Source organism: Dipodomys ordii, unplaced genomic scaffold (assembly GCF_000151885.1).
Source record: "Dipodomys ordii isolate 6190 unplaced genomic scaffold, Dord_2.0 Scaffold157, whole genome shotgun sequence".
Taxonomy (NCBI): domain Eukaryota; kingdom Metazoa; phylum Chordata; class Mammalia; order Rodentia; family Heteromyidae; genus Dipodomys; species Dipodomys ordii.
The window spans coordinates 1,891,479-1,918,905 of NW_012267373.1; the positions used below are offsets into that span (position 1 = coordinate 1,891,479).

At 34.7% G+C, this 27,427-nt stretch overlaps 2 protein-coding genes across 2 annotated transcripts in view; one reads left to right on the forward strand and one right to left on the reverse strand.

Moving 5' to 3' along the window:
* Fam162b (family with sequence similarity 162, member B) overlaps positions 1-3,647 on the forward strand; it is a 12,039-nt gene extending 8,392 nt beyond the window's left edge. Inside the window, exons 2-3 of the mRNA XM_013032781.1 lie at positions 2,482-2,590; positions 3,544-3,647. Coding sequence (XP_012888235.1) covers positions 2,482-2,590; positions 3,544-3,642 — 208 coding nt within the window. The 3' untranslated portion in view covers positions 3,643-3,647. The remainder of the gene's footprint in view (positions 1-2,481; positions 2,591-3,543) is intronic.
* Positions 3,648-8,263: 4,616 nt separating this feature from the next.
* The window catches only part of Kpna5 (karyopherin alpha 5 (importin alpha 6)), a 33,368-nt gene continuing 14,204 nt past the window's right edge, over positions 8,264-27,427 (reverse strand). The window contains exons 6-13 of the mRNA XM_013032783.1: positions 27,267-27,355; positions 24,818-24,917; positions 20,306-20,469; positions 19,189-19,267; positions 16,287-16,412; positions 14,927-15,054; positions 11,890-12,068; positions 8,264-9,873 (exon numbers count right to left, since the gene is read on the reverse strand). Of these exons, the coding sequence (XP_012888237.1) occupies positions 9,686-9,873; positions 11,890-12,068; positions 14,927-15,054; positions 16,287-16,412; positions 19,189-19,267; positions 20,306-20,469; positions 24,818-24,917; positions 27,267-27,355 (1,053 nt within the window). The 3' untranslated portion in view covers positions 8,264-9,685. The remainder of the gene's footprint in view (positions 9,874-11,889; positions 12,069-14,926; positions 15,055-16,286; positions 16,413-19,188; positions 19,268-20,305; positions 20,470-24,817; positions 24,918-27,266; positions 27,356-27,427) is intronic.

The following is a 27,427-nucleotide window of genomic DNA, read 5'->3' on the forward strand; positions in this document are numbered from 1 at the left end:
TGACATAGCATCTTGTACATCTCATTGTTGCAATGGGTCTACCTGTATCCCTATTTAAACAATTTGTTTTTTCCTTTCCCCTCCCCAAATTATACCAACATCAAATACAGTGAAAACAGGGGTTATACTGTGGGGGAGGGACATACAAAGCAACAAAAAAATCACCTTATAAATAAGTTAGAAACAATAGCAAGAAAGAAAAACCACCTGAATCCTTATCTTGAAAAATTGCAACCTGTCTTCCTAGAATTTTTGAAAAAAAATTTAACTACCTTCTATTTAAACTCAACATTAGATGGAAACAAATGGCACTAGATGCAATCTCAAGGATAAGTACTTGTGGCTCATGCCTGTTAGCCTAGCTGTGTGGGAGGCTGAGACTGAGAAGATCACACTTCCGGCCAGCCTGGGCGGTATAGTCCACAAGTTCCATCTCATTGGAAAAAAGGCAATTGCCTGTCCTCCTAGCCATAATGGGAAGCAAAATATAGAGGATTGTGGTTCAGGTGTATACCTGGCAAGAAACAAAATGTTATCATTACTGAGGGCATTGAGGCATGGCTCTCTGATAGAGCACTTGCCTAGCAAGCAGAAGGCCAATACCACCACCAATCATCATCATCACCATCACCATCTTCTTCATCATCGTCATCAAACACTATATTTATATAAGGTAATGTTTCATATTACTATAAATGGTTAATATAAAAGTTCCACAGGCATGATTTCTTTGGTAACACTACTTTATAAGTAGTATTGCTAAAATCTTATCTCGCATAGAACGTTATTAATAAAAATATAAATTAATATCTAGTTCCCAAGGTAACTATCAAATTTCAGATTAATAAAAGAGCAAGAGGGTTTTGGGGGGGGTTAGGGGGGTTCTCAGTTGTGGGGTTTGAACTTTGGGCCTAGGCGCTGTCCCTGAGCTCTTCAGCTAAGACAAATGCTCTACCACTTGAGCCACAGTGCCATATCCAGCTTTCTGGTGATTTATTGGAGATAAGCATCTTACACACTCTCCTGCCTGGACTAGCTTTGAACTTCCATCCTCAGATCTCAGCCACTGGTACCCAGCTAACAGTTTTGGTTTTGGTTTTGAGTATTTTTGTTTTGAGTATTTTTTTGAACCCTGAGCCTTACAATTGCTAGGCAGATACCTACCATCTGAGCCATACTTCCTTTTGCCTTTTTTTTTTTTTTGAAAAAAAGATCTTGCTTTGTTCCTAGGTCTGCCTGAGCTGCCATTCTCCCGTTTGAGCTTCCCTGTGTGTGGCTGGAGAGAACAGGCACTCAGCCACTGAAAGAAACGGAATCTCCAGAACTTTTATCCCTGTCCTCTCTTGGATCCTGGGTCCCTTGTTCTCCACCTGGATTACAGGCTGGTCACCACCACACCCATTCTTTTGTCTTTTTTTTTTTTGAAAAATTATTGTGATTTTGATCACTTCTTACATGAAACTATGAAGGAAAGACCCTTTCTCTGACAGTTATTTACACAAAATGTTTAATGGTCTCTTTTGAAAATAGGATTGGTGGGGGAAAAGACTGTGGGGGAATGTTGAAAATGGGTTTATAAAAACCTGCTGAAATGGCTTTAACTCCTACTTTTAGTTAATGAACAAAAGCTATAATTTCTTTTTTATCGCAATTTTTATTGTGATGAAGTGATTACATAAATTTCACAAATTTCACAGTATTGTGGGATAGTGATACTTAGTTAAAATCACATGCACATTCTAACCTTCATGGGGCAAATTGTCTTTATTGTGGTCTATAAAGTTTGTGAGTTCTATGAGCTTTGACAAGTTATTTCTTCCGCATTGGGTGATATGTACACTTCTTTCCTTTTGCTCAGTGTCAGCTGTTCCCTCTTTCCCACTCATTCCCTCCCTCCCACAGCTGCCATTGAGTTGCTTAGTTTGTTTTGATCAATGACCAGTGCAGCTGATGGGTCCTGCTGTTGTTTGTTTTCCCATTTCCCTCTGTTTCTGTGTCCTCCTCCTAGTTTCCCTCTGATGTGCACAAATATACCATATATGTGGTCAATAGCATGGGGTCATTTAGTAATGATTCAACCAGCTGAGTGGAGGTCCTTTATTTCTTGAGTCTTGTTTACTTTGTCATATCTCCTTATGTTTTGGAAAAAGCCATAATTTCTTATGGTTTCATTTTGAGCAATTGGAAATTAAATATTCTGTACTATACTTTCATAGTGGCTAACACTACCTTAAGATCTCAACTTGAGGAAGTGGTGCTGTAGCTCAAGTGGTAGAGCGCTCGCCTCGAGCTGAAGAGCTGAGGGACAGCGCTCAGGCCCTGAGTTCAAGCCCCACGACCTACCAAAAAAAAAAAAAAAGATCTCAACTTGAATAGAACACCTAATAATTTGGAATCAGTGACTAACTGGCAAGCATAATAAATCATTATTTATCATGCCTGTCACAAACGATATCGACAAAATATTTAATCTTGGTTTAGGCCTGAAATGATAGATGCTGCAAGAAACAAAGCTCGAGTGAAAGCCTGCTACATAATGATTGGACTCACGATTGTGGCCTGCTTTGCAGTGATCATTTCTGCCAAAAGGGTGAGTATGTCCCTAAAAGAAATAGAGAGAGCCTAGGGATAGATCAGTGGCAGAGCACTTGCCTAGCTTGTGTGAGACACTAGGTTCAATCCCAGCATTCCACCCACCAATCATCATTGTGCCTAATGCTATGATTCTCAGGTTCTCTAGTGTGTACATGAGCTCACTAACTTCACACTGGAACTAAGACCCATTAAGCTTACTGTTACATAAATACACCCATTCAATCCTACTAGCTTAGAAAATAATCTGTCCTTTTAATATTGTTCTCATTAAATGGAAACTAGAAAACACTGGGCTAAGCAATCAAACATGCAAGAAAGAGATCCAGTCATTTCTTGATCTTAACTATATTAGGTAAGTGACTACTCGATAAGGTACTAGAAGTGACTACCTACTAAGTTCATGGTTCTCGAGTTTTTATGCATCTTTTAATGGTTGGTAAATTGCCTCAGCAACAAAAACCATAAATATTAGGTCTCCTCTCCCCACACCAAGATAAATGCCTACTTTCCTTGTGAGATCCCTGGACCATGAGAGGAATTTCAGTTACTTCATATGTTTTTCTGATGCTTTCAGTCTATCCCAAAGCCTTTAAGTCCAATTATCCAAAAGACAACAGCTCTGAAACCATTTCCTTCTATCTTGGCTATTTTCCTTGAACTACCTGGCATTTCTGGTAGTGGAAGATTCCCTTTTATGATTTTGGGCTTACATATTATGTTTTATCCAACAAATTTGTCTGTGCATATCAGAAGGATGGGAATTGGGGAAAGGGGCAGATTTTGACATCAACTGTCTTGCAGACTGGAAGTCTAGACATGTAACTTTTTCCATAATAAAGAAGTTTTCCTAAGGAACTATGACGTGTTTTATTTTTCTTTTCTATTGTTCTTAACTAAAATCTAAGTTCTTCTAGAGAGTCACAAGGCCGTGTGTTCTGTTGTTTACAGGCTGCAGGACGACATGAATCTTTAACAAGTTGGAACCTGGCAAAGAAAGCAAAGTGGCGTGAAGAAGCAGCAATGGCTGCACAGGCTAAAATGAAATGATATTCTAAGTGGCCATTACTATCATCAGCAACAATAAACGATAGGTAAAACAATATATTTAAGAAATATTTGCTATGGTTTTATTTTACTACCCACAAGTATAAGACCTTTCTAAAATATTACCAAAATTTTTTGGTGCATACCATTGATTCAAGAATGCACAAAACTATATATAACTTGGTAAGTTTTACACGGTGAATATGTCTACATCAACTACCCAGGTCAAAGGCAGAAACTAATGAAATAAATTTTTAAAAAGACATAGATGATCACCATAGTCAAATTTGCCAAGTGTCATTGAGATAAACAAGAAAATACATTGGAAATGAGAAAAGGGAGCAAAGCTCATTCCATACAGTCTGCTAAAAGATCTTTAAAGAGCCAGGTATGGTGATGTACAGTTGTAATTCTATTGGTTAAGAGGCTGAGACAGTAAGGCAGTAAGGTTGGGGCTGGGGCTACATTGTAAATTCAAACCTAGCCTCAGATATATAGTCTGTCTAGAAGAAAAGTACAGACTGGAATGCCATTTTTTACCACCAAAATAGAACAGTAAGGACTAGTCTGAAACAACTGAACTACAGATAAAAATAAGAAACAAACAGCAGATGTCAGATGTGGGCAGTGATTTGTGAAATAAAAGAAACAAATTAGTTGAGCTCTAAGGTTGTTCATTTTGTTTCCTTGGATGTTTGAGGGCTGCAGGTGATACAAGGGAAATTTTGGAGGTCTGCATTGCGGGGAGATGGAGTCTTCAGCTAAGGTGACCATGTGGTTATTACCCAAGACTATTCCTCAGAGAAGTGGAAAGTTTTTAGAGCTCAAAGATGGCTGTAATAGTTTGATTTCTGCCAGCTCAGCAGAAATGCCTTGTAGCTCAAGGTTATCAGGGCTCAGAATGGGAGGTGCATCTGGAAAATGCTGCTTAGTAACTTCCTCACAAAGGTTAATAGTGTAAAAGAATAATTTAAATGTGGGTCCTAACATAATTAAAAACCAAGCACCAGGTTGATTCTCCATGTCTTAACTATTGTGAATAGTAAGAAAAAACAGGGAAGCCACTATCTCTTTGGTACGATGATTGTTGGGATTGTTTTCTTTTGGTGGCGGTCCTGAGGCTCAAACTCAAGGCCTGGGTCCTGTCCCTGAGCTTTTGTGCTCAAGGATAATGCTCTACCACATGAGCCATTGCTCCACCAGCTTTTTTTGGTAGTTAACTGTAAATAATTGTCTTGCAGATTCTTCTCTGCCAGGGCTGGCTTTGAATCTTTTTTTTTTTTAACTTTCTATTATCTTTTTTTTTTTGCTTATGTGGTGCTGAGGAATCGAACCCAGGGCCTCATGCATGCAAGGCAAGTGCTCTACCACCGAGCCACCTTCCCAGCCCAACTTTTTTTAATTGTAAAAATACTGTACAGAGGGGTTTCAGTTACATGAGCAAGGTAATGAGTACATTTCCTATCCAGCATTGTTGCTTCCTCCTTGGCTTTGAATCTTGATCCTCAGATCTCAGCCTTCTGAGCAGCTAGGATTATAGGCATGATCCACCAGTTCCTGGCTGGTATGATTTTGTATCCTTAGAATACATCTCAAGTGGGCTTCAATATCATTAGCACTCAGAGAAATACAAATTAAAACCACGATAAATATCAAGTTACAATGGCTTTTTTTGTTGTCAGTTGTGGGGTTTCAGCTCAAGGTTTGGGTGCTGTCCTGGAGCTTTTTAACTCAAGGCTAGCACTCTTAACCACTTTGAGCCACAGCACCACTCCCAATTTTCTGGTGGCCAATTAGAGGTAAGTCTCAAAGACCTTCCTGCTTGGGGTAGCTCTGAACTGCAATCTTCAGATCTCAACCTCCTTGAGCAACTAGGACTAGGCCAAAATTATAAATGTTGCAGAGGATGTAGGAAAAAAGAAAACAATATACTGTTGGTGGCAATATAAACTAAAAATTAGTACTGCCGTGCTGAAGAATATAAAAGCACCTCAAAACATTGAAAATAGACGAATCATAAAGGTCTTGCTTTTTTTGGTTTTTGTCAGTCGTGGGGCTTGAACTCTGGGCCTGGGCTCTGTCTCTCAGCTCTTCAGCTCAAGGCTAGTGCTACCACTTGAGCCACAGCGCCACTTCTTTTTTTTTTTTTTTTAAATCTTACAATTTAGTCTTTAAATTATAAATTTATGTGGTTGAGGTTAGATCTATAAGAGCTACTATCTTAATCAGGCTCACGCCTGTAATCCTAGCTACCCTAGGAGGCTGAGAACCGAGGATCACGGCTCAAAGCCAGCCCGGGCAGGGAGACCGTGAGACTCCTATCTCCAATAAACCACTAGAAAACCAGAAGTGGCGCTGTGGCTCAAGCAGTAGAGCACTCGCCTTGAGCTGAAGAGCTGAGGGACAGTGCCTAAGCCCAGAGTTCAAGCCCCATAACCGCCTCTCCCAAAAAAAAGATCTACTATCTTGTCACTGTTTCTTCTGTTCTCTTCCTTTTCTTCTCTCTTTTTTTTTTTGGTTGCACTGTTCCTCTTTCTCTGAATGTTTTTTGGATTAACCAACTATGTTTTATGATTCTGTGTATCTCCTTTGTTAGTTTTATATAGATAAAATGCTAACCAATGACAGCCATTTAGTTTTGCTCCCTGTTAGCAAAACACATTATTAAGTGAAATCAAATGAAATAGACACATTCATATAAATGCAACTGTAAAATAATATTTTATTATTTTTAATATAGGGCTGTAATATTTTATAATATTGCATAATTCTTGTGTTTAGTTAGGTAACAATATCCTCCCTTTACCTTACTTCCCAATCAAAATGTAAAGAAATACTACCATTTTAGAGCCCTATTATATTGCATCTATCATGTCACATTTCATAAAATAGTAGTACTACAAACTAGAATGAATAAGTTAACCATTTGATCTCAGTTTCACTATTAAGCGAGTAGTACACTAAACTTAGAACAGTACCAAACTTCAGTAAGGTTTATATTTCCTTTTTCCATTATGCTCCTTCCTGTAAGAAAAAGTCAAAGGTAATAAATGCTTCTTTTAGTCCTCCCCATAAATCAATCTTTAACTGCAAACAGGTTTTTATCATTACCAAACACTATTCTTTCTCTGCCAGTAATTTATTCCTGTTTTTTTTTGTTTGTGTGTGTTCCAGTGCTACAAGTGAATAAATGACGCTAAAACTCAAGTTAGTGACATTTTGAAATAACACTTACAGTGTTATTTCAACAAAAACAGGCCAATGAGTGGAGTGCTCATAAATGAGTAAGCAAGCATAGTTCACAGATTAACTAGTAGAAGTTCAAATACCAAATGTAATTAAATGAAATGAACTTTCCAGTATTGTCTTGATATTTACATTAATGCCAATACATTCCTCTTTATAACACAGTCTGATTTGATTTGGCAGTTTCTTTCAGATGTATGTACCATAAATCTTAGGAAAGCAAATTATTCTTTTCACAAGGGACAATAAAGATTAATAAAACAAATTATGAAGCTGTGTGTGTTTTGTGCTGGTCTTGTGGACTCAGGGTCTTGCTGCTGCTATTCCTGAGCTTTTTTGCTGAAGGCTACATTCTACCATTTGAGTCACAACTCCACTTCTAGCTTTTGTGGTGATTAATTGGAGATAACAGTCTCACAGACTTTCCCACCCCTGTGGAGGAGGGGTGGGTGGAGTTGTTGGCTTCAAACCTTGATCCTGAGATCTCAGCTTCCTGAGTAGCTAGGATTACAGGCATGAGCCACTGACACCCAGCTAAATTTTGGAGCATTTTTAATGGCACGCTTGAAAACATTGGTCACATTTTTTATAATTTTTAAAGTATCCCAATTAGTCATAATCTAATAAATCATCACCAGACTTAGACTTTCTCCAGGACCTTTGCATTCAAATCTAATCAAATTAATTATTCAAGTAATAGTAAAATTTTTGAGACAGGGCCATATTTTAACTTAGAAATACAACACTTGTTAGTGGCAAATTTTGAAACCTTCCTTGGAGACATTCTATGTGTACCTGCATGTGCATACATAGACATTAAGTTTTATAAGAACTATGTTTTGAAAGTTTGGGTTCACAGATTTATCATAGTGACTACGTGGTCCTCAAAAGCAGGCACAGCTGGCTAGTTTGTGAATTATGCTGTAATATCAAGTTCAACTGATTACAAAGAATAGAATACCCTGTCACCTGATACTTAGAACGTCCAACACCACAGTATATATCTGATAGCTTCACTATCAATTCAGTAATTTTTAATATCATTACCCTGTTTTTTAATATATATAATGCAAAAGAAATACTTTTTATACTCAACAATGTAATTTCTACTACAATAAAAAGGACACAGACACAATCCTCTTTTTTGCAGTATAAAAGGGATTGGCAGATGAAGTCAGCATTATAGACACCACTGAACCTGGATTTTATAGTTGCAGATTTTAAGTGCCTACTCAAAGTTTAACATGGCACATAATTTACACAGCATAATTCTATTTTAAAGTATTCCTATATATACTCTCATATCATGCCTCTGATTTCCAGCAGAAACATAAATGCTATCATAAATGAAATCTTTCTTTACAGAATAAACTATGAGTCATATCAAAATGTTTTAATTCCCATCTAAAACAAGCTGTAAATTAGATTTTAAATAAGAATTCTAGGTATATAATTGGAAATGTAAATAGTCTACATGTAACTATAAATTAAAAGATTGAGTTGAAAAGTACCACATCTACTTAGAAAATTCTACCACACACAGTACCAGGAGAATAACAAAGACATACATACATATGTGTAAATATATATATAACTTTTCTATTGAAACCTTTTAGATTTTTATAGTTTGAAGAGGTTTTTGCTGTTAATTCATAAAACAAACACACACATATATATAACCAATCTGATACAAATGTAATCTAACATATGATTTATAACAAGCAGCAGTATGGCCCTCTGAGTTATTACCAAAAGAAAACATTTCTAATATAGATTTCTATTAAAGAATCTTTAGCAATTTTCATTAATATCATCACTTACTGAGTCCAAACATTAAATGCTTTTAATAAAATTTAATACACAATAACGTGACTTCTTCAGGATAGTTTTGTCACTAATGTAACTTAAGTTCACATTATACACAGAACAAAATTTTTCAATTACTGCTCTGAAAAAAATCAGAGATATAGGTACAGTATTTTAGGTATGCAGTTTTACTTTAGATTCATGAGAGTGAGCATCTGTCATGATTTTCTTCAAAAGGAAGACTGTAAAAATAATAAAACACTTTCAAAATGGTAGCATATTTGGTGAAAAATAGAAAATATACTAATAGCATTTACATGTTAAAAACACAATTGTTTTGTAGTCTTAATGTGTTCAACATGAAGAACAGCTTCTCTCCTTACAACTGCCACATTTAACAGTTATCAGTACAACTGATTTTTCTGTTTTATAAATTTTGCAGGTTTTCTGTTGTAATCATTTTTTGCAAAGTACAATCTACAGCACAGTGATTTAGAATTAAAGGTAAGATTTTCACATTTTAATTCAGCTTTTACAATGCTTCGGAAGCTTTTGTTTTTATTTTTGCTTCAAGGTAAGAGGTAGATTTGGTAGATTGGGCATGTCAGACTACTGCCAAAAATGCAATTATTGACAGCTAATCTGTTATTGTGCAGTTTCCAAGAATACTTGAAAAAAATTCAGAACCATTATGTAATACTTCATCAAAATTCTCCTATTCAAGCTTTAGTTAAATAATTGCATAATGTGTTTAATCGTTCACAAAGATATAAAAATCCAAATAACAAAAGGCAGATATAGCCATAACAAAACAAATTACCAAGAAACAAAGAACAAAAACCTATAAGCAAAGGTTGCATCTGAATGGAAACTTTTGCTTCATTTTGCTTGTAAAAGTGTATCAGATTCATTCTTTTCCTCCATGTTCTGACACTGGCAACATGGATGAGATCCTAAGCTACCTTTTAGGCATTACTTTTTATGGTCCATCAAGTTAAAGTTGAAAACCTTCCATTGGTGCTTCCTGTTGCTGAAAAACAAATTGTTGCTGGTTTTCATCCACCTGAGGTACAATGCTAGAGTCATCATCTTCTACACCAAAATAATGTTCAATCAGATCAAAAGCTTTCTGGTAAATTTCCTGGTTTTCATGGCTTTGCAGAAACTCAATTTTATCCAGTCCTATTATAGAAACATAATATATAAAAACATAGTATTAGTTTTGATAACATTTAAATCAAAATAAATCAACAGCATCCATCTACTCCACTGATAATGGGACTATTTTCAATTAATGTCCACATCAACTGCCAATCTATGCCTTATTCTTTAAGAATGAGAGTCTGGGGAAATAGGATGCAAAGAGGATCACAGTATTTGAGGAATATAGGAACAGGAACACCAACCACCCTGCTAGGACCTCCACAGGTCCTTTCCAAAGTAATTATATTAAAAAAGAAAGCACAATAAAAGAAAGTGACAAAACTTCAATGAACACATCAAAAGCTGAGCTGAAGGTTCTTAATAAATGCAAATCATTTGCAAACCCATGACATCTTTTCACTACAACATACTATGTAGGGCTAACTGCTACACAACTTATCAAAAATGCAATCTATAAATGAAATGGAGAAACTTCATTCCGATGTGAAAGGCCTAGTGAAAGGCCCTGAGTTCAAACACCAGCACTGCATGAATTAGTCAATCAATCTACATATATCTGAGTAATGATAAGGTACTTTTTCATTTAAAAGTAAGTCATTTACAATAAATCATTTATAGAAGAAAGAGTAAGCAAAGTAGTCATATCTATACACTAGAATACCACAAAATAGTAACAGAATTTGGGACCAAAATAGTAGCTATAGTAAGGAAATATCTTAAATTGGTAATTACTATCCTGTGTTTATATAGTGTTTTAATCAGAAATAAAGGCAATGCGATTTTTCTGGGCTTCATTTAAACCCCATAGGTAAAAGTTTGACTTGTCATAAAATATAAGGAGATTTAATCTAGAAAAGGGAATAATCAAATAAATAATAGATTTATACTTAACTAAATTTTATGAGTTAAATACTTTAATAATCTAATCAGAAAAATCTGGTTACTAAAAAGATTAATTTGCATCAAATGACCACTAGTAGCAGCAACTTTGGAAACTTTGAAGACACAGAATTAAACTGAGTACTTATTAAACATGAATGAACAGAATTTGTCAACTAAGTAAGAAAAAGTCCAGGAGCCATATCAAAGTAAATAAGTACAAACAGTTATTTCAAAAGTTACAGTCAAATATGTAACTGGACAAAGTACAATAAATACTTAATTTGAAGGACAAAATATACTAGCATACGGATAGTACATACTATTCTATAAGAAATAAGCCAAGAAATGCACTTAAACTAACTTGAAAATAGTATTTTGCATCTGCTACAACAGCAGCTCAACAATTATGAAGCTATGGACATTTCTACAAAACCATTGACACTCTGAGGTAATGGGCTTCTAGAAAGCAGAATAAAACCTATGGGAAGGTTAAACTCAACAATTCTATTCCTGAAAATTTATATCAAGATACTGATTCAGCAGAAAAAACAAATTTATATGTAGAAGGATACTTATTTTAGCATATATAAGGTGGCACACAAACTAATGTAAAACTGTAAGTATATGGCTAAAACTGTTCTCAATGCTCACTAAATATAAAACCATGGATCTTGTAAGCATGAACATCATAAAGAAGCTGGGTGCCAGTGGTTCATACCTATTATCCTAGCTACTTAGCCTGTACCAGCCTGGGCAAGAAAGTCCGTGAGATTCTCATCTCCAAGTAATTACAGAAAAAATACATAAGTGGTGCTGTACAAGTGGTAGAGTGCTAGCCTTGAGCAAAAAGAACTCAGGGACAGCACCCAGATCGAGTTCAACTCCCAGGACTGGCAAATAAGAAAAAAATCATAAAGAAATGTATGTCTTAAAATGTTAATAAGGAGAACATAAAACCAGATATGTACTATAATCAGTCAATATTTCTGCATAAGGACAATGTAAAAATAAAGTTAAATAGTGAAAATACACGGTTAGGAAAAGTTATAGGTAAATTTGCTTTTACAGTAAAAACAATTTATGGCACAAGGGGAAACTACTTGAGACAGGTAGTAATTAACTATAATTACACATTTTTAACTGATAGCTTACCATATGCTTCTTCAATGTGAGCACAATATGGGTTAATGCCTACTCCATTCTGCTTAGATTCTTGTTCTCCAAGACGTAATATATTTTCAAGTCCATTTAAAGCCACTTGCACTATTTTGGAGTCCATTACAGTCAAAAGGTCACAAAGCGGTTTAATGCAACCTAAAGCTACCAAATACCTTTAAAGAAATTTAAAAAAAGAGAAGTGGGGAAAATAAAAAAAAATTAAGACTTTAATAAACCCTGTATTTTATTTTATTTTTAAATTTTTTATTGTAAAGATACTATACAGAAGGTTACAGTTACATGAGCAAGGTAATGAGTATACTTCCTATTGAGCATTGTTACCCCCTTCATTGTTTTCCCCCTACCATCTCTTCCCTCCCTACCTTCCCCGAGGTTCTTTTCTTTTCTTTTTTAATTGTGATTAAGTGATTACATAATTTCCCAAATTTCACAGTATTGTGGAATAATGATGCTCATTTAAAGTCACAAGTTCATTCTAACTTTCCTGGAGCAAAAACATATAACGGTGTACACATATACACCATACATGTGATCAGCAGCATGGGGATATTTAGTAGTGGTTTGACCAGATGAGTGGGAGTTCTTTGTTTCTTAAGTCCTGTTAATTTTTAAACCCTGTATTTTATAATAACAAAAATATTCTTAACAAAGCACAAGCAGTTAAGAAAAATATTTGTATAAAAGCTCAAATATTACAAACATCTATATTTTTTATGTACACAGGAACCTGAAATCCTATATTCTACATTCCTCTAAAATAACTACTAATAAACAATTTTATAAATACTGAAAATTATACACACAGGCAAACTTGTACTTGGATTTGTTTCTGCATACCATATCAACACTAAAAATAGTAGATTCCACTTGTGTGTGTGTGTGTGTGTGTGTGTGTGTGTGTTTCGTTTAAGGTGAGGCTTGGGCTGGAAGCAATTATAATATTCTTAAACATGCTACATTTAAGAAATGCAAGTGATGTCCAGAAACAAAACAAGTCATCCTGTAAATATTCATAAAAATGGTCATTGAAATATTACATTCATTTCCTAATGCTTCATTCTTTCCTAGTTAGCATGTTTTTCTATTCTGTCTAATGTAAATGAAGTAACTAATCTGTTTACTCGGCAAAAAGTTCATATTAAGCACAAAAGTTAAGAACAGGGTCTGAAGTCAGACACCATGGGTCTTAATTGTATGACCCTAAGTAACTACTAGATATCTGTTTCCCATGTTCAAGTGGGAATAATAATAGTGTCAATTTTATAAGGCTATGAGAATATAGAGTAAAAACATTTAATAAAAATTAACTTTAATAAATGGATGTACCTTCACTGGAGCACATCCTTCCTATATACTGAACCATAATTAAGCAGTAATATTTGTTGAATGAATAACTACCTCAGTTATAAGACATAAAAGTACATGATTGCTGGTACTTAATAACTACAAGTGGAATGTAGACCAAATATAATCTGAGTTCAAGAAATTCTCACTCTAGCACAAGTGGCTCAGGTCTGTAAATCCTAGCTACTCAGGAAGCTGAGGTATAAAAAGATCACAAATGAAGCTAGCTAGTAGAAAATTCTTATCTCTAACTATCAAAAAGCTAGAAGTGGAACTATGCAAGTGGGAGAACACCAGCCCTGAGCAAAAAAGCCAAAAGACAGTGTCCAGGCCCTGGGTTCAAGGACTGGCAAAAGAAAAAAAAAAGAAAAAGAAAAAGAAAGAAACCTAAGAATTCTTGAGTCAGGTGGAGGAATCTTCAAAATAAGATTCTGTAGGAAATCAAACTTTTATTTGAGGCACAAAATGGAACTTAGTTACTGGAGATAAAAAGATAGAAAATACAGTTCAAAAGACTAAGAAATTAATACTGATTAAAAAAATATGGTTACAAAAATGATTAACAGTGGCAAATTTTACTTGAGAACTCCAGGTATCATTACTATGCTGAACAGTTTAAATGCATAAATTTCACTTATGATACTAATATTATTGAACTTAAAAAATAAAGACACTAGAATCAATAACTGTTAAGATCACACAATTTTTACTAAAGTAAAATTTGAAACTAGTCTGATTTAAATGCCCATTTACAACTATCAGTTAAGTTAATAAGAAGCTTAAATTATAAAAACAAAAACTAGTACACATGAAATATAACTAGAATAGGAAAAAAAAATGCCACTAGTTAGCTGGATCAGTGGCTAATGCCTGTATTCCTACTCAGGAGGCCGAAATCTGTAGATTGTGATTCAAAGCCAGCACTGGCAGCTAAGCCCATGAGACTCTTATTTCCGATTAATCAGAGGAAAGCCAGGAGTGGCACTGTGACTCAAGTGGTGAATCACTAGCCTTAAGCAAAAGGAGCAGCAAAATGGACAGTGCAAAAAAACAACAAAAAAAAACCCCACTGGTATAACAATTAGGAATAGAGAATCATTAAATGTGTACTTCACTTTTACTTTAATTGATATTCAAATTTATTAGTCACTTTTATGTAATAGTGTTAAGATTTCTATGATTATATTTTTTTAAAAATCTGCCAGTCACATTAAGAGTCTGAGATCAGAAGGATTTTGACCAAGGGTAGTCCAGGCAAACAGGAGGTTTGCAGTCAAGGACAGCCTTGGGAAACAACAAAACTTTATCTCAAAAAATCATCTGATATAAAAGGCTATTATCATGGCCTAAGCAGTAGAACACTTGTCTAGCAAGTACCAAGCCCTGAGCTTAAACCTCAAATAAAAAAGGAAAACCTTCATGACAGTATAATTTGAAAATAAACAGTTTCTGTTCAAATTAGCACCATTCTGCAAAAGAAGATGGTGCTAATTATCATTTACATTTTTTTTAATTATGAAAGATTCAGCTAATGTTGTTTCATATTAATACATGCTTATGTAATTATGGGCACAGAAATGTGAGTTTCATCACTAAATAAGGAGCATGTTTTAATTCAGATCCTGTCTGATTTACTCTTAAAAAATTGTAAAAACTTAAATCCCACCTTATTTGCTCTGGAGTGCCTCCTGAAGTTGCATTAGTTATAGCCCAAGCTGCTTCTTTTCTGGTGCGAAATTCTGCTTTCTGAAGAATCTCAATCAAAACAGGAAAAATACTTCCATCTATAACAGCCTGAGAGGAGGATGAAAAATGATGCGACACCATTAGTACAAAACATTTTCTAAAACATTACTAAGTAGAGATGTACTGTTTTGTTTTTGTTTTTTTGCCAGTCATGGGGCCAGAACTCTGGGCCTGGGCACTGTCCCTCAGCTCTTTTCAGCTCATGGCTAGCACTCTATCACTGAAGCCACAGAGCCACTTCCAGCTTTTTCTGCTATGTGGTGCTGAGAAATGGAACCCAGGGCCTCATGCATGAAAGGCAAGCACTCTACTACTGAGCCATCTTCCCAGGCCCAAGATGTACTGATTATAAATACTTAAGTATTTCCAAATTGCCATAAACTGGGTCAGGTTTCTAACAAAATCTTTGAAATTATTTGATCTCTAATCTGCCAACAAATGTACAAATACTTTCTTCTTAAAAGGAAATTACCTTTATTATTTTGTGTATGTCTTGAGATACATTATAGACCAGGCCAGCCTTAAACTTGGTATGGTCCTATCCTAATATCTGCATGCTAGGATTACTGGTGTGCACCACCATGTCTAGCTGGAAATTACCTTTCAAAAGAATAAAGATGAGCCAGGCGCCAGTGGCTCACACCTGTAAACCTAGCTACTCAGGAGGCTGAAATCTGAGGATCACGGTTCAAAGCCAGCAGGGGCAGGAAAGTCCCTAGACTCTTATCTCCAATTAACCACCAGAAAACTGGAAGTGCTGCTGTGGTTCAAGTGGTAGCTGAAGAGCTGAGGGATAGCACCCCAGCCGAGTTCAAGTCCCATAACTGACAAAAACAAACCAAAAAAACAAAAGAATAAAGATGATAAGGGTAGGATGTAAGTCTTAAAGATAGTAAAGCACAGGTATATAATTGATACAATGGAGATATTCACCAACCCAAGGAGCTTGATAAGACCCTAATAAATCATTAAAATCTGAGAGAACACCTAACTTACTTAAAACTGAAGAAAAATCATTACTTTCTAAAAACTAACAATTACACTGGGCACCGTTAAACATTTTAATAAGTTTAATTACTATTCCTCACTAGAATACTAAAAGCAATGCCATTATTTTATAGGAGGAAATACTATGCTCTCTGAAATACTTTTCAGGAAGGTTCTTTCAAAATACATCCTTTTTTAGTGATACTAGTACTATTCTCTACAGTCACTGATAAAATGACAGCTTTTGTTCAAAGTAACATTTGTTCTTGTCTCAGATGGATAAGGTATTTTACCTGAATCTGAGCTCTGTTTCCAGCAGTAATGTTAGAAACAGTCCAACAGGCTTCTTTTCTAATTGACTCCTTTGGGCTACTCAACAAGTGTAAGAGACAGGGTAATGCAGAACAATTCAAAATTACCTAAAACAAATTAGAAATGGAAACAAAAAGTTTTACAGTAAATAATCTATACAGAAATGTATAATTTCTATTATACAAATATATACATATTTCACTATACACACACATATGCAGCAATCCGAAAGCAACCTGACATTTTAAAAAATCTTTAATGGCCAGTGCATGTGTCACACCTGTATCCTAGCTAGTCAGGAGGCTAAACATCTTAAGTATCAAGGTTCAGTCAGCAAGGGCAGAAAAGTCCATGAGACTCTTCAATTTACCACCAAAAAGCTACAAGTAGAGCTGTGGCTCAAGTGGTAGAGCACACAAGCTAAGCAACAATGCATAGGCATTGAGTTCAAGCCACACACACACACACACACGCACAAGCATTGAGTTCAAGCCACACACACACACACACACACGCACAAGCATTGAGTTCAAGCCACACACACACACACACACACACACACACACACACACACACGCTCCTTGATGAAGGCTGGGTGTATTGCTCAAATAGTAAAATGCTTGAGTAGCATTCTCAAGAATTCTAGTTTCAAGCCAAGTACGGGTAGCTCAAGTTTGTAATCCTACTATCCTAATATTGTGGTTTGAAACTAGCTTAGGTAGGAAAGTCCTTGAGACTAATCTCCAATTAACCACCAAACAAGCTGAAAGTAGAGTTGTACTTCAAGTAATAGAGAGCTAATCTTGAGCACATAAGCTCAGGTACAACGCCCAGTCCCAGAGTTCAAGCCCCAGGACCTGTACTTATACACACACACAAAGGAGACAAATGCTAGGTTCAATACTCATAACCACCCCCCAAACACACACACAAAAAGAAGAAACCTTAATGTGCAGAGTAAGTTTTATTATTCTACTTTTCTTAGGTAAAGATCTACTTTATCACTATACAAAGGTCTTTATTCCCTTCTAATTCTTTTTTTTTTTCCCTGTCAGTCATGGGGCTTGAACTCTGGGCCTGGACCTGTCCCCTCAGCTCTTCAGCTCAAAGCGAGTGCTCTATCACTTGAGTCACAGCATCACTTCTGGTTTTCTGGTGGTTAATTAGAGATATAGAGTCTTACAGACTTTCCTGCCCAGGCTGGCTTTAAACTGCAATCCTCCGACCTCAGCCTCCTGAGTAACTAGGATTACAGATATAAGCCACCAGCACTAATTATTCTAATTCTTTATGTTCCTATATTCAAAATGATTTAAATTTTGGTAAAGAATGTAAAGAGCACTGAAGTAAAAATTAAGTTGAAAATACATAGTATATTTGGAAGAGTGTTTTCATTAAATGGGTATTTTGATAGAATAACTATCAGTTACCAGAATCAATTGCTTATTTACTTTGGTGATTAAATAGAATTTAAAAAGTTAAAACTAAAAAAAAAAAGAAAATGTAAGCCAAGCGCCAGTGGCTCACACATGTAATCCTCGCTACTCAGGAGCCAGAGATCTGAGGATCTCAGTTCAAAGCCAGCCTGGGCAGGAAAGTCCATGAAACTCTTTATCTCCAATAAACCACCAGAAACTCAGAAGTGGTTCTGTAGCTCAAGTGGTAGAGCACTAGCCTTGAGCTGAAGAGCTGAGGGACAGCGCTCAGGCTCAGAGTTCAAGACCCATGACTGACAAAAACAAAACAAAATGTAGGCTAGAACTTTAAAAAAAAAACATACTTTTAAGATGGTAAACACAAGAGAATCCTGACATCACACCTTAATTTGATGTCTCATCTTTCTTTCAAAGACATATACATATACATGTAGCTAATGACTAATTCTGGAATTATTTATTTTCACCCTGCTATTTTTAACCCCATTTGAAACCTATTTACAATCAGTCACCATTTAATGTTTCTGATTAGGTTTAATGCTTTTTTTTTCTTTTTTTTTTGCTTCCAGTCCTGGTGCTTGAATTCAGGACCTGAGCACTATTTGTGAGCTTCTTTTTGCTCAAGGCTAGGACTTTACCACTTGAGCCACAACTCCATAGAAGTGGAGGCTTTTTTTGGTGATTAATTGGAGATAATTGTCTTACGGACTTTCATACCTGAGCTGGCTTTTGACTTCAGTCCTTACACATGTCTGCTTCTACATTTATCATCACATAAAAACTTTCTATTAAAGTATTTCTCTACTTTTAGCATCTAGTTTTAGTTTTAACTCCTGTATTTCTTTACTTTTAGCATCTAGTTTTAGTTCTAACTCCTTAACGAAATTTAGTATGCTGATCTTCTTCAAAAACTTTTACAAGATTTACTGTCTGGTCCACTGATAATTCATATATACATATCAACTAGGTTTATTTGCTTTATTTAAATATTTTCTCCTTAATTAGATATAAATTCCTGAAACAGAATATTTGTCATATACTTTTTTTTTGGGGGGGGTGGTACTGAGGTTTGACTTTAGGGTCTCCTCTTTTCTCAGCTGGCAGTCTCCTACTTGACCTACACCTCCAGCCCTGTTTACTTCATGGATATTTTGGAGATGGAGTCTGTCAGACTTTTCTGCCCCGACTGGCTTCAAACCTTCTGAGTTGCTAGGATTACAGGTGTGAGCTACCAGCACCCAGCTTATCATATATTTCTTTGGGTCTACAATAGTATTTTCCTAAACAGATGTATAAACAGATTACATGTTATCAAAAATATGTTCACTGCCCTGAATGCATAAAACACTGCACCACTTATTATAAAGTACTAGTTAATATACAACTAAGTGGTATGAAACATAATAAACAAAACATAGCAACTTGTCATATTAAAGTTTGAACTTACCTGTGTTTGCATATCATCACCAGTCACAATATTACCAACTGCTCTTAATGCAGGTGATACAACTTTATAGTCATTGTGCCTAAAAAATAAAAATTTGACCTCATATACTAAAAAATTTTAATTTAGAGAAAATTACACAGTACCAATCCCTCTATTCTGTTCATTCAGTCATTTCATTCACATTTTACTAATTCCAAGTAATTAAAAAGAAAAAAACGAACTCGAGGCCATGTGCTACACCCAAATAGTTATGTCACTCCAGTCTGTCATAATCAAAACAGTTCCTCAATCTTCCTTTGATTTTCATAATCTCATCATTTTTGAAGATCACAAGCTATTCATTTTATCCAGGTTTTATACACACACACATTCTTCTCATGATATTGAAGCTAAATATTCTGTGAGCATGCATGTCAGTACTCAAGGCCTGTATGTTCTCATTTCCTTTTTTTATTAATATTCTGACACTGTACTATTCCAAACATGCTTGTAGTCAAGCTTTTTTCTGGTTAATTGAAGCTATAATCTCAAAGACTTTTCTGCCTGGGCTGGCTTCAAACCTCAATCCTCCTATCTCAGCCTCCTGAGTAGCTTATAGGCATGAATCACCAGCACCTAGCTTATAGTGTCTTTTAAACCAAGTTTTATTTATACAGAAATGCTATTCTTTAAAAAAGAAAACAGCTAACCAGCCTGTCAAAGACAAGCATTATCTTTTATACAAGTGAGATACTAAATGATTTTTAGTACATGACCTTTTATACAAAATTATTGCAATGAATAAATCAGTGATTGTGAGAAAAGAAAGTGTTCTGTATTTTACTGTGTCTCATATACCAAGGCATTTATACATACTTGTTGAATTAAATCTTCCTTACTCAGAAGAAAATCATATAAAAATAAACAGATTAATTTACAAACTCATTTGTAAATTATAATAGTTAAATTTGTAAATTAGGAGTTTAAGGTTCAATTAGGATTATAGCTACTCTGTAAAGTGTATGACTGGTAATTTTTTTAACTACTCTTTAAGACAGTGACTTCTGAGGAGTTCTTAACTTACTGGGCTAATCTTATTACAAAACTATACAATTATAAAAGCATAAATTATAGTTACATTAAAAGTTCCACCAATCTTCGACACACTCCAGAATCAATGACTGCTTGAATTTTATCATTGGGTCCATCAGAGAGGTAAGAAAGGGCCCAACATACATCTGCTAACACATCTGAGTCACTGCTAAACAATAATCGTGAGAGGACATTTAAGCAAGGTGAAACCTGGAAGGGAAGAAAGAGTTAAATTTCAATTTTTTCTTTATTCAAAACCAGTTTTCTTTAGGCAAATTTATAAATTCAGCTTAAAACAGTTAATCTTATAAAAATACCAAAGAAATTAAAAGTCTTTCAAAATTATGATCACATATATGAACATGCAACTGATTATAGGTGATACTACTGATTCTTATGTTGAATAAAATATGTGGTGAAGACTTTTCTAAATAATCAAATATATATGTGCTATCTCCTGTCTTTGTTAATATCATATAAATACTCCTCAAAACATATATAAAAACTGCGAGGGGTCTAAATACTTCATGTGTAGTGTTTACTGTAACAAACATGGAATTGTTGACCTAAATAAGCTTTACTTCACTCATTACATGAACTTTACTAGAAATAAATCTAATCCATTTGTGGAAAAGTTATAGAAAATATAAAAGTAAATATATTTCTGAAATATCTTCAAATAGCAGTCATTAATAAACTGTATTCTGTTGTTGTTTTGACAGGTTGTAGTGCAGGCTGACCTAGAGTTTTTTTTCTCTTTTTCTCCTGTGATTATGAGGACTGAACCTAGGGCCTTGCATAATGCCAGGCAAATGGTGTACCACTAAGCTACATCCCCTAATCTGGCCTCAAGCTCTCAATCGTCCTGCTTCAGTGCTGCGAATACAGGTACGCATCACCAATCACAAACCAGATATATTTGCTCTTAATGTAATAAAACCTAAATCTTCAAGCAAAATCAAAACTGACCAGGTCTGGTGGTGTACATGTATAATTGTAACACTTAGTTGGGCTGAGATAGGAGAACTGTTAAGTTTGAGGCCAGCCTGGGCTACAGAGGAAGACTGTCTCAAAAATAAAAATAAACAAAAATGAAAACAACGAAATAAAAAATCCAAAACTAAACACCTAAGCAGATTTGTAATCCCTCTAAGTATAGCTACTTTAATCCTTATTAACATTAAAACTGATTAGTTGTAGAGGTAAGCAATGCCTTTCAAATGTCTTCATTTATAAAATGGGAATAATGTACTAATAAATTTATAAGAGTGCATACACCATCTAAGAATAATGCCTGGCATACAATAACCACTGAAATAATCATCTTTTTTTTTTTACTCGCATGAGTGTTCTCTTTTCCTTAAGGTTTTGTCAAGTTCATTTATCCTACAGTGTCCTTCCTCAGTGTCCTCCCTCCACAGACCTATGGATGCCTCAAACTGTGGATAGTAGGGACTTCAATATATTTTGTATTTTTTTCTATACTTATGGATAAAAAAATTAATGTATTTTTTTCTAACTAAACCCTATCATAGTGTTTGTAACTGTTGTAGATTAGTAAGCAGAATAAGCACATCTAGATCATTCCTCAATAATCATGCCTCCATCCCTGACAAAAATTCCTTCTTTAAACAGATATGCATAAATGCAACTTTAAAAACAGATTTCTGAGCTTGAAATCAAAATTAGGTGCCAGGGACTAGGCCTATAATCCCAGCTTCTAAGGATTACGGTTCGAAGCCAGCTCAGGCAGAAATGTCCATAAGGCTCTTCTCTCTGATAAAACCATTCTAGTAAGAAGCTAGAAGTAGAGCTGTCGCTCAAGTGGTAGAGTACTCACCTTGATCAAAAAGATCAAGGACAGTATACATGCACACGCACACACACACACACACACACACACACACACACACACATACACACACAATTAGCTAAGTGCCTTTTTATTGAGTTAAATAAAAAGTAAGCACTAAGTTTCTAGAAAAAATATCTAGTCTTACAACTAAAAAAAGAAAACATTTCTGCCCCACTATCTTGTTAGAAACAAGGAAAACAAACACATATAAACTTAATCTTTGTGGAGACAAGCAGACATTAAAATCCTGTCTACAATATATTAAGATGAAAAGTTCCTAAAAAGAAACTGAGGTAGGAGTATACTAATTTACCTTCCAGCAAGTGCCTTAGAAATCAGAGGCTTCAAGCATCACAGAAGGCAGGGGAGACAATGCTAAAAATGAAATACTGAGTAAGGACTTTAGCTCCAAGTCAAGCTTACTATACACGTAGGTGACTAGCATTCTCAAAGCCATAAAAAAAAATCGAAGTTAATTATAAGGAAAATGGACAACAAAATGTGAAGTATAGTAACTAAGACATGAGGCAGAGAAAGGGTGAAATGCAGCAGATGGGATCTATGAAGATTAAGTAAAAGGCACCCACAGATTGATGAAAACCTCCTTCCAATGCCCAATTTTAAGATATCCAGAATCTAGGTAAATTTCCCATTCTATAGTAGGTCAGTTAAGAAGGTTCTTGTTGAATATTTGCCGAAATGATCTATTACTTTAAATAAAATACACAGAGGAATTGCATGCTTATGAACAAATGTGGATTATGAAATGGCCAATTTCTAAGGAAGAGAAAAATGATGCATGGCTAACTAAGGAGGCTGAGATCTGAGGATCATGGTTCAAAGCCAGCCCAGGCAAGGAAGGTCCGTGAGATTCTTTATCTCCAATTAACCACCAGAAAACCAGACGTGGTGCTGTGGCTAAAATGGTAAAGTGTTGGCCTTAAGCTGAAAAGCTCAGGAATAGCTACCAGGTCCCATGGGCAAAGTCAAAAGCAAGACTTGCTAGCCTGAAATAATCCAGATGACATAGATAGTACACACCATGTAACAGCAAGTAGGTAATATAGCTGCTTCCTGAATGTATTACTTTGAAAAACTTCAAATCCACAGAACATTTTCAAAAACACTCAATGCTAAAAACATCTAAATACCATTCATACAGTTAACAAATACTCTCTTCCCAAATTCATTCATGTATGTACATGCATACACATATTTTCCTTTTAAAAACTAGATATGAGAACCAGTTATATTCACACACATATTTTTCTTATTTTTTAAAAACTAGATCACTTTAAAAATTAGTTACAAACATTATCATGGTTTAGCATACATTTTTTAAGCACAAGGAAATCCCATTTTTTAACTACACATAATTTAACAGTGACACATTATTATCTAAAGGAAATGTCACCTTCTGATTTTTAAGCTAAAAATTATGATACACATAAGCCAGGTGCTGGTGGCTCACGCCTGTTGTAATCCTAGCTACTCAGGAGGCTGAGATCTGAGGATCCCAGTTCAAAGCCAGACTGGGCAGGAAAGTCCGTGAAACTCTTATCTCCAGTAAACCACTAGAAAACTGGAAGTGGTGCTGTGGCTCAAGCGGTAGAGTGCTTGCCTTGAGCTGAAGAGCTGAGGGACAGCACTCAGGCCCAGAGTTCAAGCCCCACAAACAATTTAAAAAAAAATTATGATGAAAAATCTAACCAAAGATTATTTCATGTTATGTATCTTTAATAGGACCTTAAAAATAAGGCTTAAAAAAGTAGTTATATATAGTAAAACTATACTCTTTGTAGGTATGCAATTCAGTATGTCTATTTCAGGAATTTTGTAGGTATGCAATTCAGTATGTCTATTTCAGGAATGTAGATTTTTACTAGAAATGTAAGTGTAACCATCATCCAATCAAACTACAGATATTTCTATCATTCTGAATAGTTCTCTTCTTGGTAGTCAATTTTCTTTCCTCAGACATTTCTCAATAATATTTTTATCCTAAGTTTGCCTTTTCCAAAATGATTCTGTTATATGAGTGGAATCATGCAAGATGCAGCATTTATGTGTATATTTTCAGTTACATTTATGCCTATGAGGTTAATGCAAGTTATTGCATGGACCAGTTTGTTTCTTCATAGTGAGTTGTATTCTATCATATAAACATACCAGCTTATTTATCCGCACACCAATTGTGCATATTTGCATTGTTTCCAGTTTTGGGTTCCAATGACTAAAAGTGCAATAAATATTTGCGTGTAGGTCTTTTATAGACATACTATTCCCTATCTCTCGGTAAGTATCAGACATAAGTATGCTGGATATTTCATACAAAGTATCTATGCCATTTTATATTCCCAACTTTACAACCACAGACCTGAATAAAACACCTTAATCTTTTTTTTTTTTGGAATAGAAGTAGCTTCAAGTTTCAAAGAACTAAACTAGAATACCTTTAAAGTCGGCTACAAAACCCATAAACTTGATTATAATGGTTGTCTCCAGGCAGCAGAATTGGATGGATGAGAGAAAGAGTAGAAATCTGTAAATCCTTTGAATTTTTTGAATGTGCAAATACTGTCAGGACAATGAGAAAAATATATACTAACAAAAAGGAGTACTTTCAACCTCAAGAAAAAAATCTTTCATAAAGCAACTTGTTTGGTGGAGACAAACTGTGTAAATAGTATATTTTTTGCATACCTTACTGAAGTTTGGAGGAGGGTTTTTGCCTCTACATAAATTTGAGAGGGCCCACACAGCATTTCTGGTTGTTGTGAGTCTGTTTGAATTTCCTAATAATCTGCCAAGGAAAGAAAAATAGAAATAGCTACTTTGCATAACACAGAGACAAAAGTAGTTACACTGATCAGATAAAATAGATAGTATGCAAAAATATTACTTTAAAGAGACAGAAGACATTACATAATGATGAAATTTTAATCTATCATACAGATACATCCCATGTTCACTGATTGAAAGACAAATAGTTAAAGTGCCAATACAATGCAAAACAATATAGACATTCAAAATAGTAATGACCTTTTCTGCAGAATATTATTCAGCTATAAAAAGAATGAATTACTCTATATATAGTACAATATGGATGATGTCTAAAAACAATATACTAAGACAAACAAGCCTGAAACAAAGGTCATATTAGATGATTCATTTATGAAATATTCAGTACAGGCAAATTTCATAAAGACAAAGGGCTAAAATAATGCTAAAATGGTATATTAGATTTGGATATTAGATTTCTATTTCAGTGAAAATGTTAAGGAAGTAAACAGTAATGATTGTTGAACAGTATTAGAAATATACTTAATTCTACTGAACTATGTACTTTAAAATAGCTACTTATATATTTTATACATAAAAATATTATGAAGATATTCCTATAAATAGCTTTGAGGCTTCCTTATATATATGTGTGTGTATGTATATACATATATATAAAATCACTAGAAATAAAATAATTAAACTGATTTTGTGTAAAGAGATTGACAATTGTTTTTTCAGGAACTCTTAAAGATTCTTTTTCTGGAGCTATTTAATTCTGCTGATGGAGTATGAAAGCAACTAGATGTTAACTAAGTGAATGGATATGACTGTGTCCTGATGAAGCTTATTTGAAAAGACATGAAACAAACCAGATTTGGCTTAAGAGCATAAACTTTCCTTCTTTTGTGTAACTGGGATAATTAAGTAAATCTTTTCCTTAAAGTTAGGTACATTTAAGCAATATATAGGCAAATCTGTCCTATAGTAATAAAAAGATTTATATTATTGAGAATCAAATGAATTAGCAACAAAACTTCATTGAAACAAAACTGAATGTTAAGAGAAATTGCTTTATATATATGTATATATATGTGTGTATATGTGTATATGTATATATACACATGTATATACATATATGTGCGTGTATATACATATATATTTTTTGTCATCTCTACCACAATATTCTTTTTTTGGGGGGGGGGCAGGGGTCTGGTCGTGGGGCCTGAACTCTGGGCCTGGGCGCTGTCCCTGAGCTCTTCAGCTCAAGGTTAGCACTCTACCACTTGAGCCACAGCACCACTTCCGGCTTTTTCTGCTTCTGTGGTGCTGAGGAACCAAACCCAGGGCCTCATGCATGCAAGGCAAGCACTCTACCACTAAGCCACCTTCCCAGCCCCTGCTTTTTATATTTTTAAGTAGTACAAAGGGATTTAGATTCTACAAGACAGAGTATACTGTCTTCTGATCAATGTGTATTTACTTTAGCATTAACTAAGTGTGAATTTCAATATAAAAAACAGATAATTAATAATAATTTTTAACCATTCTTAAAGTGACAGCAAGTGATAGCTAACCTGACTTAACCTTTTTTTTTATTACATGCTTATTATTTTATATATTACTACCAACTTGGGATACGAAAGAGAAGAAACCTAGGGACAGACACCAAAAGTAAAAAGACAAACAAAATGCTCAGTTAATATATCATATATGCAGTTCAGAAGAATGTCATACTAAAACTTTGTTTTTAATAGTGAAGACTTCAGAATGACTCTGATATTGAACTCTATCAGTATTTTCTTTTGTGATTCAGCTAAACTCTCATAAATGGAACATTAAGATTGGATAAAACCAAAATTGATGAAATTATAAGTGGTTTGGTGGCTTGAGAGTAGTTCCTCAATTAATGTCAGTTACATAAAATACTTTGGAGAAATTATTTCTGCCCACAGAAACTACTTATTTTTATACAGGAATGAAATATTTTACATATTAGTGTCTAGAAGTTAACTATTCAAACTTCAGCTAGAAATGGAGAACGATACAGAAATGATAAATGGTAAAAGTTTTTGTTTTCCTTGCCACTGGCATTTAGCCTAACTGAAGATCCTTTCAGGGGACTAACCTGTTTTTCTTGAGGGTAAAATGCCTGGTTAATCAATGAAATACACACAACTGAGAATAATGCTACAATACAGAAGTTTATCTTAAGATTTTTTATTTTATACTCATGACATTAAATATGGTTTAATTAGCCTTACTAATTCTAAGCAAAATTATAAAATACTAACTATACATGTAGAAAATATGGTGGAGTATAAATTTTATTTTCTAAAAATAGAATTGTAAACAATTAAAAAATACTTACTCTAAAAGAGGAGGAAGTATTTCACAATTTAAAACAAAATCTCGGCATTCTGCATTGTCACCAGCAATATTACCAAGTGCCCACACAGCCTTAGAAAAGTAAGAAAGAATATTCTCTCAGTATCTTAAGTAAGATGCTGTCTCTTAAGAGGAAGAGTTCAA